This window comes from Hakea prostrata, chromosome 3 (assembly GCF_041222555.1).
Source record: "Hakea prostrata isolate BN-2017 chromosome 3, UWA_Hpros_2, whole genome shotgun sequence".
Taxonomy (NCBI): Eukaryota; Viridiplantae; Streptophyta; class Magnoliopsida; order Proteales; family Proteaceae; genus Hakea; species Hakea prostrata.
The window spans coordinates 2,504,508-2,525,154 of NC_142602.1; the positions used below are offsets into that span (position 1 = coordinate 2,504,508).

Genomic DNA, 20,647 nt, shown 5'->3' on the forward strand with positions numbered 1-20,647 from the left:
TAAGATGATCCAAAGATTAATATTTAAGTATCATCAATGTTGAGACGTAAGACATTGATTTTGATAAGAGCTCATTCAACATAAGTGAAGGATATTTCCTTCTCCGGCCATAGATGAAAAAAAAAGTTAATTATTCAATAAAGAACATTAATCATATCTTCAAATGCACAAGGACATCAACTTTATGTGGGTGAAAGATTTTGGATCTCTTAGTCATGATAAATATTATTAATGTGACAAGGAATCATATGATCCCCTCTTATATAATCAACATATTTGTTTCCTTTATTTATTCTTTTACATTTTGATTGCTTTCTAGATAGATGTGTAGAAAGAGATGTGAAAGAATGGATTTCTTCATATCCAAAAAAAAAATTATGAATCTACTGGGAAAAAAAAAATAAATTTTCTTGGACATGGAAAGTGTAACTTCAACAAGTCTCTTTCATTCATCAAGTCTATGTTTTTCTAAAAATATATATGTTTATACTATAGTTAATTGACTCTTACACGCTACATCTTTATGGTTTTGGCAAATACTCTTAACAACCAGATGAATATAATAGTGTATATTAATGGAATTTCAACTTTCAACTATAAAAGATAATTTCAAAAATTCAATAAGCCAAGTGGATAAGTTGTATGTATAATTTAATATCTATCTGATAAACATGGAAAATAAACAATTGGGTCATTTACTATACAAGTGTAATATGACTATTTACGTCAACCAGAAAATTATAAAATATTTTCTGTAATAAAATATTAAATAACTTTCATAATCACCAATTAAAATTATAAAACTGCATCTTTAATATTTGAATAGCTTTCAATGTCTGTAATCCTAACTGCTAGTGAAAATCTTTATCTTTATTACTACAGAGTGTGGCTTTATTGGATAATATGTATCTAGTGTAATACACTTGATCACATTAAAATTACTTTATAAAGTTTTTGTATATTCTGACTCATTAATAATAATAATAAAAAGGCTTTTGGAATAATCGAAGGAAGAAACTAATGGAGGAACATTACAGTTAGTGATTACTATTCAGCTTTTACTGAAAGAAAAAGAAAAAGAAAAAAAATCTATCTAACCAAATTTATCATTTTTTGGGCAAAAAATTATTATCATTTGATAACGAACAAAAAAAATCTATTTATAAGGTGATATTTTACAGACAAGTGCACGACCAAGTGGCAGACAGTTTTGTTAAACCAGACAAGAAAGGGAGCGTTCTGTTACTGCTTCTTTGTAGCTTTAAACATTCAATAATGATCACCATTTGAACTTGGACTTGTCCGAGCATCAAAAAAGAGTCAATCGTCCTCTTCTCCATTGATGTTACTGCCAGTGATTTCTTAATTAGCTAGCTGTTCCTAAATTCTCAAATCCCTCATATTGGATTTGGTGGCATTTTCAGCAATTTTGTTGAGTTTCCAGAGAACCATCTTCCCCAATGTAACTTCAATCCAACCTACGATCGGGAATCCAATTTCCCATGTAATCTTTTTCTTTACGTCTGATTCAGCTCACACAAAAGTCCAAACCAAAACCCACAAACATCTGATGAAAAAAGACCGAAAAAGAAAAGGAAAAATATCATTATATATTGCTCTGATTTGGTATTCCATTTCAAGTCGATCCATCTGCCTGGGAAAATAAGAAGAAGAAAGCCATTTAGTTTTTGGGTTTTTTTTTTCATTTTTCTTCTGAACTCAGAAGATTGCCTGAGAAAATGCTTCAATTAGGTGATAGATTTAGGGTGTTTATCAATAACCGATGGCTTGTGTTTGTGGCGGCAATGTGGGTTCAATCTTGTGCTGGAATTGGGTACTTGTTTGGGAGTATTTCGCCAGTGATAAAGACCTCTCTGGGTTACAACCAGAAGCAGCTTGCGAGGTTGGGAGTGGCGAAGGATCTCGGAGATAGTGTTGGATTCATTGCAGGCAGTTTAAGTGAGGTGTTGCCGCTCTGGGGTGTTCTTCTCGTCGGTGCTTTTCAGAATTTTGTTGGATATGGATGGGTTTGGCTGATCATAACTGGTAGACTTCCTACCATGCCGTTATGGGTGGTGAGTATATGGTTTCTGATTTTTTTCTTTTCATCCGACGGATTTCTCTGCTTGTTCATTTTTCCTTTTTATCAACGGCAATTTTGATCTCCTGATTTGACTACCAGTTCCTCCTTCCAGGTTGTGTTTAAGTGCTTAAAGGTTCATGAATAACCTGATTACTTGTCCTCTAAATTCATCAGGCGTTTCTTTCTCTACCCTGTAGATCGAGCTTTTATTCTTTTCTTCATTACTGCAATCATTTGGAGTTTAAATCAGTATATCCATGAAAGCAGCACCTTTTAATGTATCACATCATTTTAATACAGGTGAAATAAATTGAGTAACGACATCATCTTTTAATAGTTCAAGCGGAATAAATGTTCCCTGTCTTATCCTTCAATTAGAGTAACCTCAGGTGTCCTTTTTCAACTAAAAGCATAGAAAAGTAATTTGCAGATTCACCATTTAACTGGATTGCAGGAGCATTTGATCTCATTTCTGCGTATATGTTATATGTGTTCATTTTAATTCGTTTACTGTTATTGAACAGTTGTGAATCAGTTCTAATTTCTTCGAGGACACAAACATGAGAAACTACAATCTTTAAAGCAATGTTTTCCCCTTACCATTACATTTGAATTCTCACTGATTCAAGACGTGGAATTAGTGAGGATTTTAATGTTTGAAATACATGGAACATATTACTATTTCCTGTATTTGTTTTAAAATGACCAGAATCGATTGTTTCATCAGTTATATGATTTTTGCCCTTTGTGTTGTTAGTTTCTTTTCAAAGCAGTTTATTTTTTTTGGTTACTGGTTTTGTGATGAATTCCAGGCAATGGATGTATGGGATATTCCTGAAAATTTTACATACCCTCCTTCATTCAGCTTAGTTTTCTTGTATATATATAAATGAAACCCGACTGTTCATCTGGCTCACTTATGCGAAAGGTCTTTGCATGGTTGCTAGTCACTGCATAAGAGCTACACAACTCGCCTGCTAAACTCTGTTTTGCCTAATTCAATTACTAACCAAGTTTTGGGTGTGCAGATGTGCATTCTTATATTTGTGGGAACAAATGGGGAGACCTATTTCAATACAGCAGCTCTAGTATCATGCGTGCAGAACTTCCCCAAAAACAGGGGTCCTGTGGTGGGGATTCTGAAGGGTTTTGCTGGGTTGAGTGGTGCAATTTTGACCCAGATATATGCGACGATAAAAGCCCCTGAAGCAGCAGCGATTATCTTCATGGTTGCTGTTGGGCCTACCATGGTGGTTACAGCGGTGATGTTCCTCGTTAGACCTGTTGGAGGTCACAGACAGAGCCGGCCATCCGATGGTCTGAATTTCACATTTATTTACAGTGTCTGCCTCATTTTAGCTGCTTATTTGATGGGAGTCATGATTGTTGAAGATATTGTTGACCTAAACTACACTGTGATCACCTTATTCACAATTTTGTTGTTTGTTCTCCTACTGCTTCCTATCATACTTCCCATCTTATCGAGCTTTTCTTCAGAGCAGAGACCCATTGAAGAGAGCCCTCTCCTTCTCCCTCATAAAGCAGAAACTAGCACAGCTGGCCTTGATGTAGATGAGATTATTCTAAGTGAGGTGGAGGATGAGAAACCAAAGGAAGTAGACTTGCTTCCTGCATCAGAGAGACAAAAGCGAATTGCACATTTGCAAGCAGAATTGTTCCAAGCAGCTGCAGTAGGGGCAGTGAGAATCAAGAGAAGGAGAGGTCCACGAAGAGGGGAGGATTTTACATTGATGCAGGCATTGATAAAGGCAGACTTCTGGCTTATTTTTTTCTCCCTTCTATTGGGCTCAGGTTCTGGTTTGACTGTCATTGATAATCTCGGTCAGATGAGTGAATCTTTAGGGTATGACAATACGCATGTTTTTGTATCCATGATCAGCATATGGAACTTTCTTGGCCGCATTGCTGGTGGTTACTTCTCTGAAATCATCGTAAGGTGCACCATAAATTTCCACTCCTTCCAAAATATGAACTTCTGATTTTATTTCTTGAAAGCTGTCTACCTAATAGTATGATATTTCATCACTAGGGATTACGCATATCCAAGGCCAGTGGCCATGGCTGTAGCTCAAGGCGTCATGGCAGTTGGGCACTTTTTTTTTGCTATGGGATGGCCTGGTGTAATGTATGTCAGCACCCTGTTGATTGGACTAGGTTATGGAGCTCATTGGGCAATTGTTCCTGCAACAGCCTCTGAGTTGTTTGGCTTGAAAAAGTTTGCAGCTCTGTACAATTTCCTCACATTGGCAAACCCTGCTGGGTCACTGGTCTTCTCTGGTCTCATTGCTAGCAGCATATATGATTACGAAGCAGAGAAGCAAGCTCAGATGCGTCATCAGCCACACCACAATTCATATTCTCTCCATAGGATGTTTGATGTAGCACTTGGAGTGGAAAATACATTGAAGTGCAAGGGTACCATATGTTTTTACTATACTTCCCTGATAATGTCTGGACTTTGCATCATTGCCGTGATCTTGAGTTTGATTCTTATCCGTCGCACCAAGATTGTCTACATGAATCTCTATGGATCATCCCGTAATTTGAACTAGTTGGAAAGATATAATAGTGTTGTTCTAGATGTTTTTTCTGTGATGAAAATGCAGCTTGATATGTTCCCTATGGTGGCCTGGAAAGAAATGTTGTCTTTGTCAAGGGGAAGAAACAATTGTTTTCTGCTTTGTCCCCAAAATGACAAGCATGGACCAGAAAAGGGGTTTAGGTCTTGAGATTTATTTTGTAAGGCCAACCCAGGTAAATGGTATAAATGTTGAACTGTTATCCTCCGCTATTTCGGAAATGTCTGCTTGTAAGGTTCAGTTTTGTGACTCACGAGAATTTATTAAATCTTTGGGTTCCATTCATTGTGTCATAAGCCAGCAGCTTGTTTATGTAACCGAGTTATCAATCTGAGGTTTGATCAACTGGATTGATTGACAAGTGCTGAACTACTTTTTTTTCTTCTTTCTTTTCCGGTAGAAAGTGCTGAAACAATGAAGAGTGTATTGTGTGCAGGACTGTAGTTTGGACTGTGGAGTCATCTCGGTCTACCTCCGGATCCATTCAGTGACACCTCAATAGGCTTGACCCATATCGGTTAAATGCTGGAGCTCTGGACAATACATTTCATGAGTAAAGGAAGAAAACAAATTATTTTCAGATAACATTATTATTTAGCAAAAAAAATTGAACTAGGAATGTAAGATATAAATCTTAAAATTTTACGGGTAGAAAATGTAATTAGCTACTAGTGTAGGGATTCATACACATAATTTGTTCTTTAATATATGGTTTTATTTTGAAAACAATAGCCTTTTTTTTTGGGTAAGAAAAACAATAGCCAGTGTACCAGACTAGTTAATTAACAGGTTTTATGAATTTAAATGAATTCAGTTCAGTCGAATTCAGTTTCAATAAACCTAGGTCTACAATCCACACATAACAAATTTCTAAGGGGCACTAACCCTAAGAATACTGGGCTAAGGTGAGAATATTATATTATTATAACCAATAAGCTAATACAAGACTATTAATGAAAGAATCGTCTACTTGTCGTCTCTTCACAGGCCATTGTGTGAAATTTGTTGGAAAGACCGTTCATATCCAACGAAATCTCTAAAGGAACCAAGATCAAGCTTGGTAAATAATTAGCACAACGATTGGTCTCACAAATCCGATGAACCACCCGAATATGGGCCAAACCATCCCTCAACCTCTAGATATCCTCTGCAATTCTCATCACATACTAGGGAAGGTCAGTCTCTCCATTCAAGATTTGAATAGCGTTGAGAGAGTCACACCGAAGCTCCACCATGTTAAAACCACACCTCACGGCCTCTAGCAACCCTACTCCCATCCTTTGCAGCTCATATATAAGAATATTGTCTTCCAAATAACCAGTTGCAAGTGCAAAGATGACCTTCCCCAGGTAATCCCTTTCAATTGCCCCACGTGACAAGGCTATTTTTACATAAATGTGCCTTAGATATATTTCACTGGAGGTGGATTCCATGATACCAAAACTATCTAAATGTCTCACATCCATTAACATACATGTAGATTTAGTGGACATTACGCTAACTACAGATCAAATAAATTAAATGACAAGCACATCTCCTCCTAGTTAAACTACTGAGAAGTAACTCCAGTGTTACTCAAAATGTAGTAAGTATCTTGTCTTTTAGTTTGAGCATAGCTTTACCGTTAGTTTTGTACATTAAATGAAAGAAAATGCTTTCGTTTTCGAAAACCTCAATATGTATCTGGTTTAATACTTTTTTTTTTTTTTCATAGTGAAAATCCTTATCTTTATTACTAGAGTATGGCTTTGTTGGATAATATATATATATATATTAATTTTTTTTTTTTGGTAACCATCTAGTGTACTATACTTGATCACATTAAAACTACTTTGTAAAGCTTTTGTATAAATTCTGACTCAGAAAAAAATTGTATTAATCGAAAGAAGAAACTAATGGAGGAACATTATAATTAGTGATAACAATTCAGCTTTTACTGGAAAAAAAAATCTATTTAACTAAATTCATCAATTTTTTGGGCCAAAAATTATTATCATTTGATAACGAGCAAAAAGATTTATTTATAAGGTGATATTTTACAAACAAGTGGACGACCAAGTTGCAGACAGTTTTGTTAAACCAAACAAGAAAGGAAGCGTTCTGTTACTGCTTCTTTGTAGCTTTACACAGTCAATGATGATCACCATTTGAACTTGGATTTGTCTGAGCATCCAAAAAGAGTCAACCGTCCTCTTCTGCCAGTGATTTCTTAATTAGCTAGCTGTTCCTAGATTCTCTAATCTCTTATTATTGGATTTGGTGGCATTTTCAGCAATTTTGTTGAGTTTCCAGAGAACCATCTTCCCCAACGTAACTTCAATCCAACCTACGATCGGGAATCCAATTTCCCATGTAATCTTTTTCTTTACGTCTGATTCAGCTCATACAAAAGTCCCTAACCCACAAACATCTGATGAAAAAAGGCCGAAAAAGAAAAGGATAAAGATCATTATATATTGCTCTGATTTGGTATTCCATTTCAAGTCGTTCCATCTGCCTGGGAAAATAAGGAGAAGAAAGCCATTTTAGCTTTTGGGTTCTTTTCATTGTTCTTGAACTCAGAAGATTGCCTGAAAATGCGTCCATTAATGCCTCTATTAATGCCTCTATTAGGTGATAGATTTAGGGTGTTTATCAGTAGCCGATGGTTTGTGTTTGCGGCGGCATTGTGGGTTCAATCCTGTGCTGGAATTGGGTACTTGTTTGGGAGTATTTCGCCAGTGATAAAGACCTCTCTGGGTTACAACCAGAAGCAGCTTGCGAGGTTGGGAGTGGCGAAAGATCTGGGAGATAATGTTGGATTCATTGCAGGCATTTTAAGTGAGGTGTTGCCGCTCTGGGGTGTTCTTTTCGTCGGTGTTCTTCAGAATCTTGTTGGATATGGATGGGTTTGGCTGATCATAACTGGTAGACTTCCTACCATGCCATTATGGGTGGTGAGTATTTGGTTTCTGATATTTCCTTTTCATCCGACGGATTTCTCTGCTTGTTCATTTTATCTTTTTATCAACTGCATTTTTGATCTCCTGATTTGGCTACCAGTTCCTCCTTCCAGGTTGTGTTCAAATGATTAAAGATTCATGAATAAGCTGATTAATTGTCTTCTAAATTCATCAGGCGTTTCTTTCTCTACCCTGTAGATCGAGCTTTGATTCTTTTCTTCATTACTACAATCATTTGGAGTTTAAATCAGTATATCTATGAAAGCAGCTAGCACCTCTAATATCTGTAACAAATTTCATCTCGCTTTCATTTGATCCATGTCCACGTAATTATTTCTTGGAGTTCTTGCCGGTTTCTTGGAAAGCTAATATCTAGCTTTCGCATTGTTTTCTTTTTCTTATTGGTGGGACTTTTAAAGTATCTTCTTTTTTTTTTTTTTTGGTAAAGAGACTTTTAAAGTATCACATCATTTTAATATGGATGAAACAAATTAAGTAACGACATAATCTTTTAATATTTCAAGCGGAATAAATGTTCCCTGTCTCATCCTTTAATTAGAGTAACCTCATGTGTCCTTTTTCAACTAAAAGCATGAAAAAGTATTTTGTAGATTCACCAGTTAACTGGATTGCAGGAGCATTTGATCTCATTTCTGCATATATGTTCATTCCTATATATGTGTTCATTTTAATTCGTATACTGTCATGGAACAGTTGTGAATCAATTCTAATTTCTCGAGGACACAAACATGAGAAACTACAATCTTTAAAGCAATGTTTTCCCTTACCATTACATTTGAATTCTCACTGGTTCAAGATGTGGAATTATTGAGGATTTTAATGTTTGAAATACAAGAAACATATTATTATTTCCTGTATGGGATATTCCAGAAGAATTTACATACTCTCCTGAATTTTTTTTGGTAAAGACTCTCCTGCATTCAGCTTAGTTTTCTTGTATATATATAAATGAAACCCTTCATCTGGCTCACTTTTGCGAAAGGTTTTGCATGGTTGCTAGTCACTGCATAAGAGCTACACAACTCGCCTGCTAAACTCTATTTTGCCTAATTCAATTATTAACCAAGTTTTGGGTGTGCAGATGTGCATTCTTATATTTGTGGGAACAAATGGGGAGACCTATTTCAATACAGCAGCTCTAGTATCAGGCGTGCAGAACTTCCCAAATGACAGGGGTTCTGTGGTGGGGATTCTGAAGGGTTTTTCTGGGTTGAGTGGTGCAATTTTCACCCAGATATATGCTACGATAAAAGCCCCTAAAGAAGCAGCGCTTATCTTCATGTTTGCTGTTGGGCCTTCCATGGTGGTTACAGTGGTTACAGCGATGATGTTCTTCGTTAGACCTGTTGAAGGTCACAGACAGAGCCGGCCATCCGATGGTCTAAATTTCAAACTTATTTACGGTGTCTGCGTCATTTTAGGTGCTTATTTGATGGTAGTCATGATTGTTGAAGACATTGTTGACCTAAACTACACTGTGATCACCTCGTTCACAATTTTGTTGTTTATTCTCCTATTGCTTCCTATCGTACTGCCCATCATATCGAACTTTTCTTCAGAGCAGAGACCCATTGAAGAGAGCCTTCTCCATCCGCCTCATACAGCAGAAACTAGCACAGCTGGCCTCGATGTAAATGAGACTATTCGAAGCGAGCAGGAGGAAGTAGACTCGCTTCCTGTATCAGACCTACCAGAATTGGTCGGAGCAGCTGCAGGAGAGGCAGTGAGAGTCGAGAGGAGAGGTCCACGTATAGGGGAGGATTTTACATTGAAGCAGGCATTGGAAAAGACAGACTTTTGGCTTATTTTTTTCTCCCTTCTATTGGGCTCAGGTTCTGGTTTGACTGTCATTGATAATCTCGGTCAGATGAGTGAATCTTTAGGGTATGACAAGACGCATGTTTTTGTATCCATGATCAGCATATGGAACTTTCTTGGCCGCGTTGCTGGTGGATACGTCTCTGAAATCATCGTAAGGTGCACCATAAATTTCCACTCCTTCCAAAATATGAACTTCTGATTTTATTCTTGATTGATTCTTAAAAGCTGTCTGCCTAATAGTATGATATTTCATCACTAGGAATTATGCATATCCAAGGTCAGTTGCCATGGCTATAGCTCAAGGCGTCATGGCATTTGGGCACCTTTACTTTGCTATGGGATGGCCTGGTGTAATGTATGTCGGCACCCCGTTGGTTGGATTAGGTTATGGAGCTCATTGGGCAATTGTTCCTTCAACAGCCTCCGAGTTGTTTGGCTTGAAAAAGTTTGCAGCTCTGTACAATTTCCTCACATTGGCAAACCCTGCTGGGTCACTGGTCTTCTCTGGTCTCATTGCTAGCAGCATATATGATTACGAAGCAGAGAAGCAATCTCAGATGCGTCATCAGCCACACCACAATTCACATTCTCTCCATAGGATGTTTGATGTAGCAGTCGGAGTGGAAAATACACTGAAGTGCAAGGGTACCATATGTTTTTACCATACTTACCTGATAATGTCTGGAATGTGCATCATTGCGGTGATCTTGAGTTCGATTCTTACCTGTCGCACCAAGATTGTCTACGAGAGACTCTACGGATCATCCCATAATTTAGACCAGTTGGAAAATGCAACTTGATCTGTTCCCCTTTGGTGGCCCTGTCAGTGTTTGAATATGGTTGCAGAGCTTCCTCCATTGCTCGAAAGAAATCTTGTCTTTGTCAAGGGAAAGAAACAACTGTTTTTCTGCTTCATCCCCAAAATGACAAGCATAGGCTGGAAAAGGGGTTTAGGTCTTGAGATTAATTTTGTAAGGCCAACCCAGGTAAATGGTGAAAAGATTGACTTGTTATCCTCTGCTATTTCGGGAAATCTCTGCTTGTAAGGTTCAGCTTTGTGACTCATGAGAATTATTAAATCTTTGGGTCCCATTCATTGTGTCATTAGCCAGCGGTTTGTTTATGTAAACCGAGTTATCCATCTGAGGTTTGACCAACTGGATTAATTGACAAGTGCTGAAACTACTTTTTTTTTTTTTTTTTTTTTTTTTTTTATTTTTTCTTTTTCTTTTCCGGTAGAAAGTGCTGAAAGCCTGAAACAATGAGTGTGCAGTACTGTAGTTTGGACTGTGGAGTCATCTCGGTCTACTTCCAGATCCATTCAGTGACACCTCAATAGGCTTGACCCATATCGGTTAAATGCTGTGGAGCTCTGGACAATACATCTCATGACTAGAGGAAGAAAATAAAGCACCATGCTTGTAACTGATGTTGATTTCCCTAGTGGATTAGTACCTGGTACAAATTACTCTGTGTGTTTCTTGATTCGTTCTTTGGTGGTTTATTGCTGTTCTACGGTTTGTTTTTAGTTTCAACTGGCTCGTTGTTTTGAGTTGTGTACTTGGGGATCCATTGAAGTTAGAATCCGACCTACACTGCCATACGCAAAAAAAGATCCATATGGTATTGGATCCATCACTGATTCCAACCTGCTCAAGTCAGAGACTCCCATGATCACCTGCTCCAGCTGATGTTCCGGTGACTTCTCCTACTGGTCTAGGTAGTAGCAGCCTCCTCCTCTTCTCCTATGTTTTTATTCTTCTTCACCACCACTCCTTTCTGCTTCTTCTTCCTCTCCCTCCTGCAACCCCACCACCCACCCGTCCTACCACAGCTATCTCCAGCGTCCAAGGACAGAAGCCCATTTCAGGATTTCCTCCCAGAGATCTTCAGGTGAAACTTGAAACCCAAAGTCATATATCTCTGCATTACAACTATCGGATCGTTGATAATCTCCTTAAAAAGATTTCTTTTGGGACTCATAACTTAAATCCTCATGCTTCCCAGTGTATCTAGGTTGACTTTCACTGTTGGTATTTGTTATCGCAATTTAATTTCATTTCCGCTTTGCTTTCGTGACAATTTTGAATTTGAATCCGTTGTTATGCGAGTGAAAGGGTGACTGATTTGTTACAAGAAGAGATGTCATCTTCTCTCAAGTACGCCTCAAAATTATACGAATTTCCGGCTGTAGTGAATGTTTAGAACTGGGACACTTTAACCTATTGGGTTCTAAAGGGTGAATTTGATGTTTGACATTCGAGAAATTAATTATCAGCTGATTTTGAACCACCCTTTTGAACATCTCAGCTTGTTCCGTAGTATGACGGAGAACATGTTTTCCTGGGGCCTTTCATCTACTCAAGCTTATCGCTTGCTATATTATATGAGGGCAACAATACCTAAAATTTCTGATGGATCTGCTTAATAGATTCAAAGTAGTTGCAGTATTCGATTCTTGATGGAATTTCCAAAAACAGATTATTCTGTGGGAGAAATAGATAAGAGCTCTGATAAATCCAAAACCGATAATGCCAATGCTTACCTGAATTCTGAAATACAATAGGAATCTCCGGTCACGTCTTTGCTCTGTTGCGTTTGATGTGAAATCTCCTAACTTCCCTCGATCCAATTTGTGGAATCAAATGGTCTAAACAGAAAAATACGAATAATATCACTACTGGGCTGACACTGCTATTTTCTCACTCGATCGCCGTTGCTGTCGTCGAGCCGTCGAGCGGTCGAGAGTCCCCAAGCCCTTTAGCGTCAGGTGATCGCCGGTGGTGGGGTAAAATTGGGAAAACGAACGAGGGATATGAATTGGGATTTCGGGGTTCATTGAGGATATCTCTCGGTTTTCAAAATATTTAGAATAAGGGTGTTTCAGGAATTTCAAAAATATTCATTTTGGTAAAAGAAATATTTCGAGTGAGCGTATTTTTTTTGGTATCTAAAATCGTCGGAATTGGAAATGGGAATATAGGCATTTTCAGATGACATTATTATTTAGCAAAAAAAATTGAACTAGGAGTGTAAAGATATAAATCTTAAAATTTTACGGGTAGAAAATGTAATTAGCTACTAGTGTAGGGATTGATACACATAAATTGTTCTTTAATATATGGTTTTATTTTGAAAACAATATAGTCTTTCTTTTTGGTAAGAAAAACAATAGCTAGTGTGCTAGACTAGTTAATTAATGGGTTTGGTTGAATTCAGTTTCAATAAATCTAGGTCTACAATCCATACCTAACAAATTTCTATAGAAAAGGAGGGGACTGTGTGTTAACCCTAAGAGTAGTACAATTTATACAGGTCAATTTGTTGACAGGGCTAAGGCAAGAATATTATATTATTATAACTAATAAGCTAATACATGACTAATAACGGAAGAATTATCTATCTGCCGTCTGTTCACAGACCATTTTGTGAAATTTGTTGAGAAGACCATTCGTATCCAACTGAATTTCCAAAAGAACCAAGATCAAGCTCGTTAAATAATTAGCATAATGATTGGTCTTACAAATCTGATGAACTACCCGAAGATGGACCAAACTGTCCCTCAACCTCTAGATATCCTCCACAATTCTCATCACATTCCAGGGAAGTCGATCTCTCCATTCAGGATTTGGACGGTGTTGAGAGAATCACACCGAAGCTGAAGCTCCACCATGCTAAAACCACACGTCAAGGTCTCTAGCAACCCTGTTTTCACCACTGCAGCTCACATATAAGATCCTCCAAATAACCAGCTGCAAGTGCATAGATGACATTTTCCATGTGATCCATTCCAATTGGCCCACGTGACAGTGCTATTTTTACATAAATGCACCTTAGACATCTAGATATATTTCACTATAAGTGGATTCCATGATACCAAAATTATCTAAATGTGTCATATCCATTAACATACATGTAGATTTAGTGGACGTTACCCATTCTACTTGTGATAATTCCAAAAAATCATACCAAATGTAGCTTCTTATTCATTTTTTGGATATGAAGTTCATCATACCAGTTTATGCACACCTTTACTACATTCTTAGGAAAGTTTTTATATAGTTAATATAAGTGGGACTTTACCCCCTGGGCTTGAGGAAATTAAAACTCGATCTACTACGTGGAAATGTTGGTCTTTTGAAATGTAGCTTTAATTAAGTTTATTAGAGAATCTCAATTGCTTCCAAATGTGATTGTATGGTTCATTTTTCTTTTAATTAGGATTCATAAAGGAGGATATTCGAAGGGTAAGGTACCCATCACTAAGAAAATACGGACACTGAGAAGATGACTAATTGCAGATCGAATAAAGTAAACGACAAACACCTCTCCTCCTCATTAGACTACTGAGAAGTAACTCCAGTCTTACACAAAACGTAGTATCTATCTTGTCTTTTAATTTGAGCATAACTTTGCCGTAAATTTTGTACATTAAATGCAAGAAAATGCTTTTGTTCTCGAAAACCTAAATTTTTTAGTTGAAACCCTAAGACGTGGTCTCTTAAGATCACACTTTAATTGAGAACCCAAAATACCCTCCATCTACTTCATCTTCAACCTTTGCCCTACCAAAACCTTCTCTAGACTCTTTTTTTATTCATCGATCCTGTCTAGTATTCTTTTTAGATTCACCTTTACCACAACCACTCTACATTGTCTTCCAAACTCTTCACAACCCACTTTTCATCTCTTCTCGCTTTGCTCTTGTTATCCTTGTTTTATTTAATTATGTTTTGTGACAATTTTTGTAATTGTTGGTATACAAACTGCACTTTTTAATTATAATTGCCCAGTAATATATGTCAAACACCACATTTAATTTTTTTTGAATATATGCTTTCTATCATGTTGGAAACAAGATCAACTAGAATCCTATCAAACACCTTCCACACCTCCCACCAAATTCCGAAGAAGAAAAAGAATACTAATTGCTCTCTGCACAAGAAATCTAAGAATGATAAGCTTTGATTACACAACAAAAGGAGAGAGATTAAGGGCATCATTAGCAGGTGAAGGAATCTTCAAAATAGTTTTTCATTCACCTGTAAAGAAGAGTAGAACTTTTTGACATTTCCTTTTTGATTTGTGGATGATATTTAAATCTTAAAACAGATGGATACACATATCTTTAATTTTATAAATACAAAGATGTGTCAAAGATGCCTCAAATCATATCAAGGGCCTCACATGGAATCTACACTTACTTATGGCTGATATCTTCCATCTTGCAGCAAGCCTAACAGTGAAAGATGATGCGGAGAAATGGAGGGTTCTAGAAGCAAATAAGAATATTATTCTCACAGTTGGAAACATGCAAGTCACTATTGCCATTTGGTAACCTATGGTAAATATCAACTTTATACTCACTTAAATGCAATTACAGATGTGACTATAGATGTGACTATGAGAACCCTGGTTTTTTCCGGTAACACTTGGCAAACCTTGTTGTACTCACTCTCTACAGAGTTTAAACTAAGTTTATGTAATAAAAAAAAATTATGTCATTCAATCATCATTAAAAGAAAATAATAAGAAGAGTTGGTAATAACATCATGATTTAATAACCCTGTACTTATGGGAAATATACAACTATTTATTTGAAAAAGTGATTCAATTTAAGAGTGTCGCTCATATAGTAATGTTTTGACGTGGCAAGGTCGAAAACAATTCTGTCATTCTTAAGAAAGGAAAAAATAACTGTCTGCACGTTATTTACGTTTGTTTTCATCGGACTCTATTAATCATATTCTATAAGTTATATTCTCCACATATCATGGTAAAAAGATTCTATTCGACTACGTGTGGTTCTCATATTCACACAAAATTAGGTAAAATGACTGTTATGCCCTTCATAAGATGTATAAATACTATCTTTATTAATGTTTCAATATTGACATCCACAAAGCATAAGATTCACATTTTTTAATATAAAATTCTCCAAGCATGTTATTTCAACACCTCAGCGTGGGTCCCATTTGAATAATTTTTTTGGAATTTATATTTATTAAAATAGAAAAAGATAGTCTAAAAAAATAAAAGAAAATGCTAAAGACACTAAAATTTCAAGTGATTTTTCTGTCCATTAAATATTTAAAATTTTAAGAAGACAAAAATATTTCCATTCTCATCAACATTAATTTCCTTTTTAGACTTTCCATCCTCATAAATTTTCTATATTTAGGCAACCTCCATATCCCAACCCAAGGGTTAAAAATTAACCATAGTTAGAGTATCCACCAATTGCAAAAGGTGGGTTAGGGCTAACAAAATTCTTTTAAAAACGAGGAAGCCCATACTACCTTTTATTTTCTTTTTTTCATCACATTGAGAGTTATAGAGAATTCTGTAAGTTTTGAGGGGTTTTGACAAAAGGTCCTGTTCTGGATTTTATTTTTTTGGATTTGGGTGGGAAAAAAGTGCAATTTTTTTTGGTGATGGAGGTTCTCCCATGGCAGCTCTGTGATTCAAATTCTTCAACTCGCAGAAAGCCTCTCTAAATGGGTAATTTCCTCGTTTCTTTACTCTCTTGTTGAGCTTTACGTGGAATATGTTTTTACTGCTCATCGTGGACAGTCGATCGAGATCGGACGTCCTAGGGTTTCAGTCCAAACTACTTAGACTAGGAAACTCCAAAAGGTTTCGGAGAATTTAGATGGAGGTCATTTGGAAAGTTGAGTTCTCTAGATCCACCCGTCATGCTGTTAATCGGTTTGGGTCTCAAATAGTCATACTTGAAGTTGATTCCTTGAGCTTTTCGGTTTTCTTATTTTTCTGTCGAACTTTTTCCTGTTTGTGTTCTCTTATTCTTTTGAAGTATGTCGTTGATTGGGCAACTATTGTGCAGAAAAGTGGGAACGCAGTTATGGTTGTTAGGTTGATTGTAATGTGGTTCTGCCAACTAGTCGAAATGTTTTGTGCAAGAAATGCAATTATTAGATAAATTGTTGTTTTCTATTTGATTTTACTTATCCTGTTAATGTAATTCTTCTGTTTGAGAAGTCGATAACCAAAAATTCAGTCTTTTAAAAATTGCATGTATCTTAAGTTATGATATTGTTTGGGAGATCAATATTTGTTACTTAAATAGTCTTTCTCGTTGGGTCGGTTACTTAATGGTCGTTCTGGTTGATTATCCTGTGAACTAGGTTTCTGACCATGGGAGTTATTGCTTTTTCTGGAAGAATGGAAAGACATATGGTTTGTAGAAGCAAAAAGTGGCAGTTGAATCATCATTTGTAGGCTATTTGTTGTAAGTAGCAAGCTGAAAGAAAAGAGTAGTATTGTGAAAAGACAGCAGAGAAGGGTGTGTGTGTGTGTGTGGAAAGAGATAGAGTTAAGAGAAGTAAAATGGAGTGCAATAAAGATGAGGCCAGCAGGGCAAAAGAAATCGCTGAAAAGAAGTTTTCAGCCAAAGACTTTTTGGGTGCAAAGAAATTTGCTTTAAAGGCCCAGAATTTGTATCCTGGGCTTGAGGGTCTTCCCCAGATGTTGGCAACTCTTGACGTTTATATTTCTGCAGAGCGCAAGATACTTGGGGATGCAGATTGGTATGGGATCCTAGGTGTGAATCCTCTGGCTGATGATGAAACAGTTAAGAAACAGTATAGAAAGCTGGCACTAATGCTTCACCCTGATAAGAACAAATCAGTGGGAGCAGATGGAGCATTTAAGCTTATTTCAGAGGCCTGGAGTTTGTTGTCTGATAAGAACAAAAGAACAGCGTATGACCAGAAATGCAATGTTAAAGGATACCAGCAGAAAGCTCCGCCTCCGACTGCAGGAACGTCAGCAACAACTGCTGCGAATGGTTTTTATAATTTTACCAACACAACCACCTCAAAGGCCAAAACTCAGAAAAGTACTGCTCGGGGACCAACATTAGTGCCTCCCTCACATACATCAAAATCCACGTTTTGGACTGCATGCAATCGCTGCAAAATGCAATACGAGTATTTCAGGGTTTATCTCAATCACAATCTGCTTTGCCCTAACTGTCATGAGCCCTTTTATGCAGTGGAGACAGCTCCCCCAGCTTCAAATGGTTCTAGTGCTCCTACATCGTGGAATTTCTCTCAGCAGCGTCAGAATTCAAGCCATCATATGGACAGCAAGAATGCCTATACTTCTGGAAAGAACACCGCTGCTTCTTCCAACGTGGGACCAGCGGGGGTCTCAGGTCTTCATTCATTCAATCACACGAACTTCCAGTGGGGTCCATTCTCTAGAACAGCTGGTGTTGGTAGCACAGCTGCCTCAGCTTCTGCTGCTGCTCAAGCTGCAAGTGTGGTTCAGCAGACCTATGAGAAAGTTAAAAGAGAGCGTGAAGAGACTCAGGCAGCAGCAAAAAGAGAGGAGGCGCTTCGGAAGAAGAACCATGTCTCGAAGAGGATGAGTAGTGGTGTATCTACAGGATTTCCTAATTCTGATTCTAGCTCGGTTCTCAAAGGAGAGAGACCAGTGAAAAAACGAAGAGGCACGGATGGTGAAGGAGGAAGCACTTACGGATGTGAGGGAACATCTCAGACTTCCACAGGAACTGGAATTGCGGGTTTGGGAAGTGGAGTTGGTTTTAAACAGGGTAATTCTGAAATTGAAAAGGTTAGTGGTTTATCTAGTACTGGTAAGCCTAATGGTCTGAGGGAGTTGTCACAGCAAGAAATCAAAACTATGCTGATGGAGAAGGCACGGTCAGAAATTCGCAAGAAGTTAGATGAATGGAAATCAGCTGCAAAGAAAGAGAAAGAAAGGGAAGTCAAGAAGAAAGAGAAAGAAAGGGACAAGGAAAAAGATACTGCTAATGGTGGGACACCAGGTAAAAATGAGTTAGGTGATGGGTCTGTGGATGCCAAGAAGAAGATACATTCTGAAAAGATTTTGTCTGGAAACTCTGATGCTGATTTGGACACAGAAGACGTTGAACCCTTGTCGATCAATGTTCCAGATCCGGATTTCCATGATTTTGACAAAGACAGATCGGAAAGATCATTTGGAGATAACCAAGTCTGGGCTGCATATGATGATGATGATGGGATGCCTCGTTATTATGCCATGATTCATAATGTGATATCATTGAACCCATTCAAGATGCGTATCAGTTGGCTGAATTCCAAAAGTAATAGTGAGCTGGGTCAACTGAACTGGGTTGGTTCAGGTTTTGCTAAAACCTGTGGGGATTTTAGAGTAGGAAAATATGAAGTCAACAAGTCACTTAATTCTTTCTCACACAGGGTGAGGTGGACCAAAGGTGCACGAGGGGCCATCAGAATATTTCCCAAGAAGGGTGAAGTTTGGGCCCTCTATAGGAACTGGTCTTCTGACTGGGACGAGCTCACCCCAGATGAAGTGATACACAAGTATGACATGGTCGAGGTGCTGGATGATTATAATGAGGAGCTAGGTGTAACTGTTACTCCTCTAGTTAAGGTTGCGGGATTCAAGACAGTTTTCCACACACATTTGGATACAAGGGAAGCCAAGAGGATCCCAAGAGAGGAGATGTTTCGGTTCTCCCATCAGGTTCCTTCTTACATGCTTACAGGACAAGAAGGTCCGACTGCTCCTAAGGGTTGCCGTGAACTGGACCCTGCAGCTACTCCATTGGAACTTCTTCAGGTGATAACAGATGTCAAGGAAGAAGATATTTTGGAGAATGCCAAGAAAGCTGAGGAAGAAGAGATTGTTGTTGAAAAAGCTGTGGGAGAACGTATGGTGGTAAATGGGAATCCCCAAAGAGCTGAGGAAGAGATTGTGAAGATTGTCAATGAAGTTGAGACAGAAAAGACAGTGGAGAAGGCTGAATAACAGCTTTCTTGTTGAATTTTCGAATACGTGGATCTGACCTAATTAGTGGAAATTGACTTTTTTGATGTAAATTTAGACCAAATCAATCCAACATTTTGTGGGTTTCTGTGGCTGTTTGCTGTTGGGGTTGGAGAATTTCATCTCCAGTCGCATGTAAACACTGTAAGCACTGAATCTAACCTCAGTTTTATCTTCAATTTAAAAACTGTTTAGAAGAGGCATAATTCAAAATTTTTTTTTGGGGAAGTTAATGCTAATTAAGTGTTCTCTCTGCCAGCTGGAGGTTCTTTTGAGGATCTGCGTGGATTCTGAAGTTTCTTCCTGCAAAAGCTGGTTTTAACCCAAAAGAGCAATTCATTTAGTAGTTGCAGCATACAGACACAGCACAATCTCAGCTGCCAATTTTTTTTCCGTCCTCTTAACCATGGTTTAATTGCTCTATTTGTTTCGTATTCTTATAGTAGAATGAGGAAAGTGCAGCTTTTTCTTCTGTTTGTAGTCTGATATTTTTGTTGGTTCTGATTTCAGATCCAAAAGAAATAGTGTAGAATATAATCTGATTTCAATTTATTCCTCTGTTCACTCTTCTTTATTGGTACTACTGTTTTTTGTTCTCAAAAAAACTATTTTTTCTTGGGGACTCTCAGATTGTACAACAGAATGGTAATTTTGCGTGTTTCATTGTCTTGCTTGTAAACTGCTTAAATGTTGCACCCTTTCTTATGTGAGGTTCTACGTGGAATGTCAGTTCTCATCCCCTCTTTTTTCTCGTAAGTTTTTCTCCCTCTTGAAAAATTGGTAATGTGACATGTAGTGCTTTACCTTCAAGTATGAATGAGTTGTTCATGAGGAAGAGTATGATGGTATATATGGTCATTCTGCCTGTAAACATAGTTTACTGCCCAATGATACTGATTCTGCCTTTCTTTCTCCAATAAGGTTTATGTAATCGTTTCCAATCTTAAATGGATACTTTTGTTCCTTTTTCCTTTTTTCTCTATTTAATTCTAGAATCAATTAACTGTTATGGATTGTCATTTTTATCTCGGGTATGTTTGACATGCAATCCAAGCTAGAATGATGAGCATGTCCACACACACAAGTTCAGGAACAATGGGACTATCATGTGATGGCTCCACCACATTATTCCTTTTTTTCTTGCTCTATTGAGGAATAGTGTGACACTTGAAAATCATTGATGCAGATTGCTGAATGTTTTTCTATGCTTGGCATTCAGGAGCAAATTGAAGTTACTGTCTTTAATGTATCATGGTGCAGGACTCCTCAATGTTACTGTCATATCTCATAAGGAGGTTCAAAGAAAGGTTGATCTGGCCTTATATGACAGTGAAATTGGCTTTAGTAATTTCATGCTGATC

General features: G+C 37.5%; 3 protein-coding genes across 3 annotated transcripts; all 3 read left to right on the forward strand.

Moving 5' to 3' along the window:
• Window positions 1-1,213: 1,213 nt before the first annotated feature.
• Window positions 1,214-4,997, forward strand: LOC149019972 (protein NUCLEAR FUSION DEFECTIVE 4-like). The gene is made up of 3 exons (XM_089146857.1): window positions 1,214-2,075; window positions 3,112-4,040; window positions 4,134-4,997. Exons 1-3 carry the CDS (start codon window positions 1,740-1,742, stop codon window positions 4,654-4,656), a joined length of 1,788 nt encoding a protein of 595 aa, XP_089002983.1. The 5' UTR covers window positions 1,214-1,739; the 3' UTR covers window positions 4,657-4,997.
• Window positions 4,998-7,283: 2,286 nt separating this feature from the next.
• Window positions 7,284-10,267, forward strand: LOC149019973 (protein NUCLEAR FUSION DEFECTIVE 4-like). The gene is made up of 3 exons (XM_089150975.1): window positions 7,284-7,619; window positions 8,728-9,623; window positions 9,727-10,267. The coding sequence occupies exons 1-3, from the start codon at window positions 7,284-7,286 to the stop codon at window positions 10,265-10,267; spliced, it is 1,773 nt and encodes a 590-aa protein (XP_089007101.1).
• A 5,528-nt stretch (window positions 10,268-15,795) lies between these two features.
• Window positions 15,796-19,645, forward strand: LOC149019974 (uncharacterized). The gene is made up of 3 exons (XM_089147967.1): window positions 15,796-15,968; window positions 16,613-19,430; window positions 19,546-19,645. Exon 2 carries the CDS (start codon window positions 16,815-16,817, stop codon window positions 19,266-19,268), a length of 2,454 nt encoding a protein of 817 aa, XP_089004093.1. The 5' UTR covers window positions 15,796-15,968; window positions 16,613-16,814; the 3' UTR covers window positions 19,269-19,430; window positions 19,546-19,645.
• The last annotated feature ends 1,002 nt before the right edge of the window (window positions 19,646-20,647 follow it).

Bases quoted from the DNA above. Each gene is read 5' to 3' on its own strand.
- LOC149019974 (XM_089147967.1), top strand. From the start codon at position 16,815: ATGGAGTGCAATAAAGATGAGGCCAGCAGGGCAAAAGAAATCGCTGAA.
- LOC149019973 (XM_089150975.1), top strand. From the start codon at position 7,284: ATGCCTCTATTAGGTGATAGATTTAGGGTGTTTATCAGTAGCCGATGG. The intron at 7,620-8,727 runs GTGAGTATTTGG...TTGGGTGTGCAG, and splicing joins CTACCATGCCATTATGGGTG to ATGTGCATTCTTATATTTGT. The intron at 9,624-9,726 runs GTGCACCATAAA...TTTCATCACTAG, and splicing joins GTCTCTGAAATCATCGTAAG to GAATTATGCATATCCAAGGT.
- LOC149019972 (XM_089146857.1), top strand. From the start codon at position 1,740: ATGCTTCAATTAGGTGATAGATTTAGGGTGTTTATCAATAACCGATGG. The intron at 2,076-3,111 runs GTGAGTATATGG...TTGGGTGTGCAG, and splicing joins CTACCATGCCGTTATGGGTG to ATGTGCATTCTTATATTTGT. The intron at 4,041-4,133 runs GTGCACCATAAA...TTTCATCACTAG, and splicing joins TTCTCTGAAATCATCGTAAG to GGATTACGCATATCCAAGGC.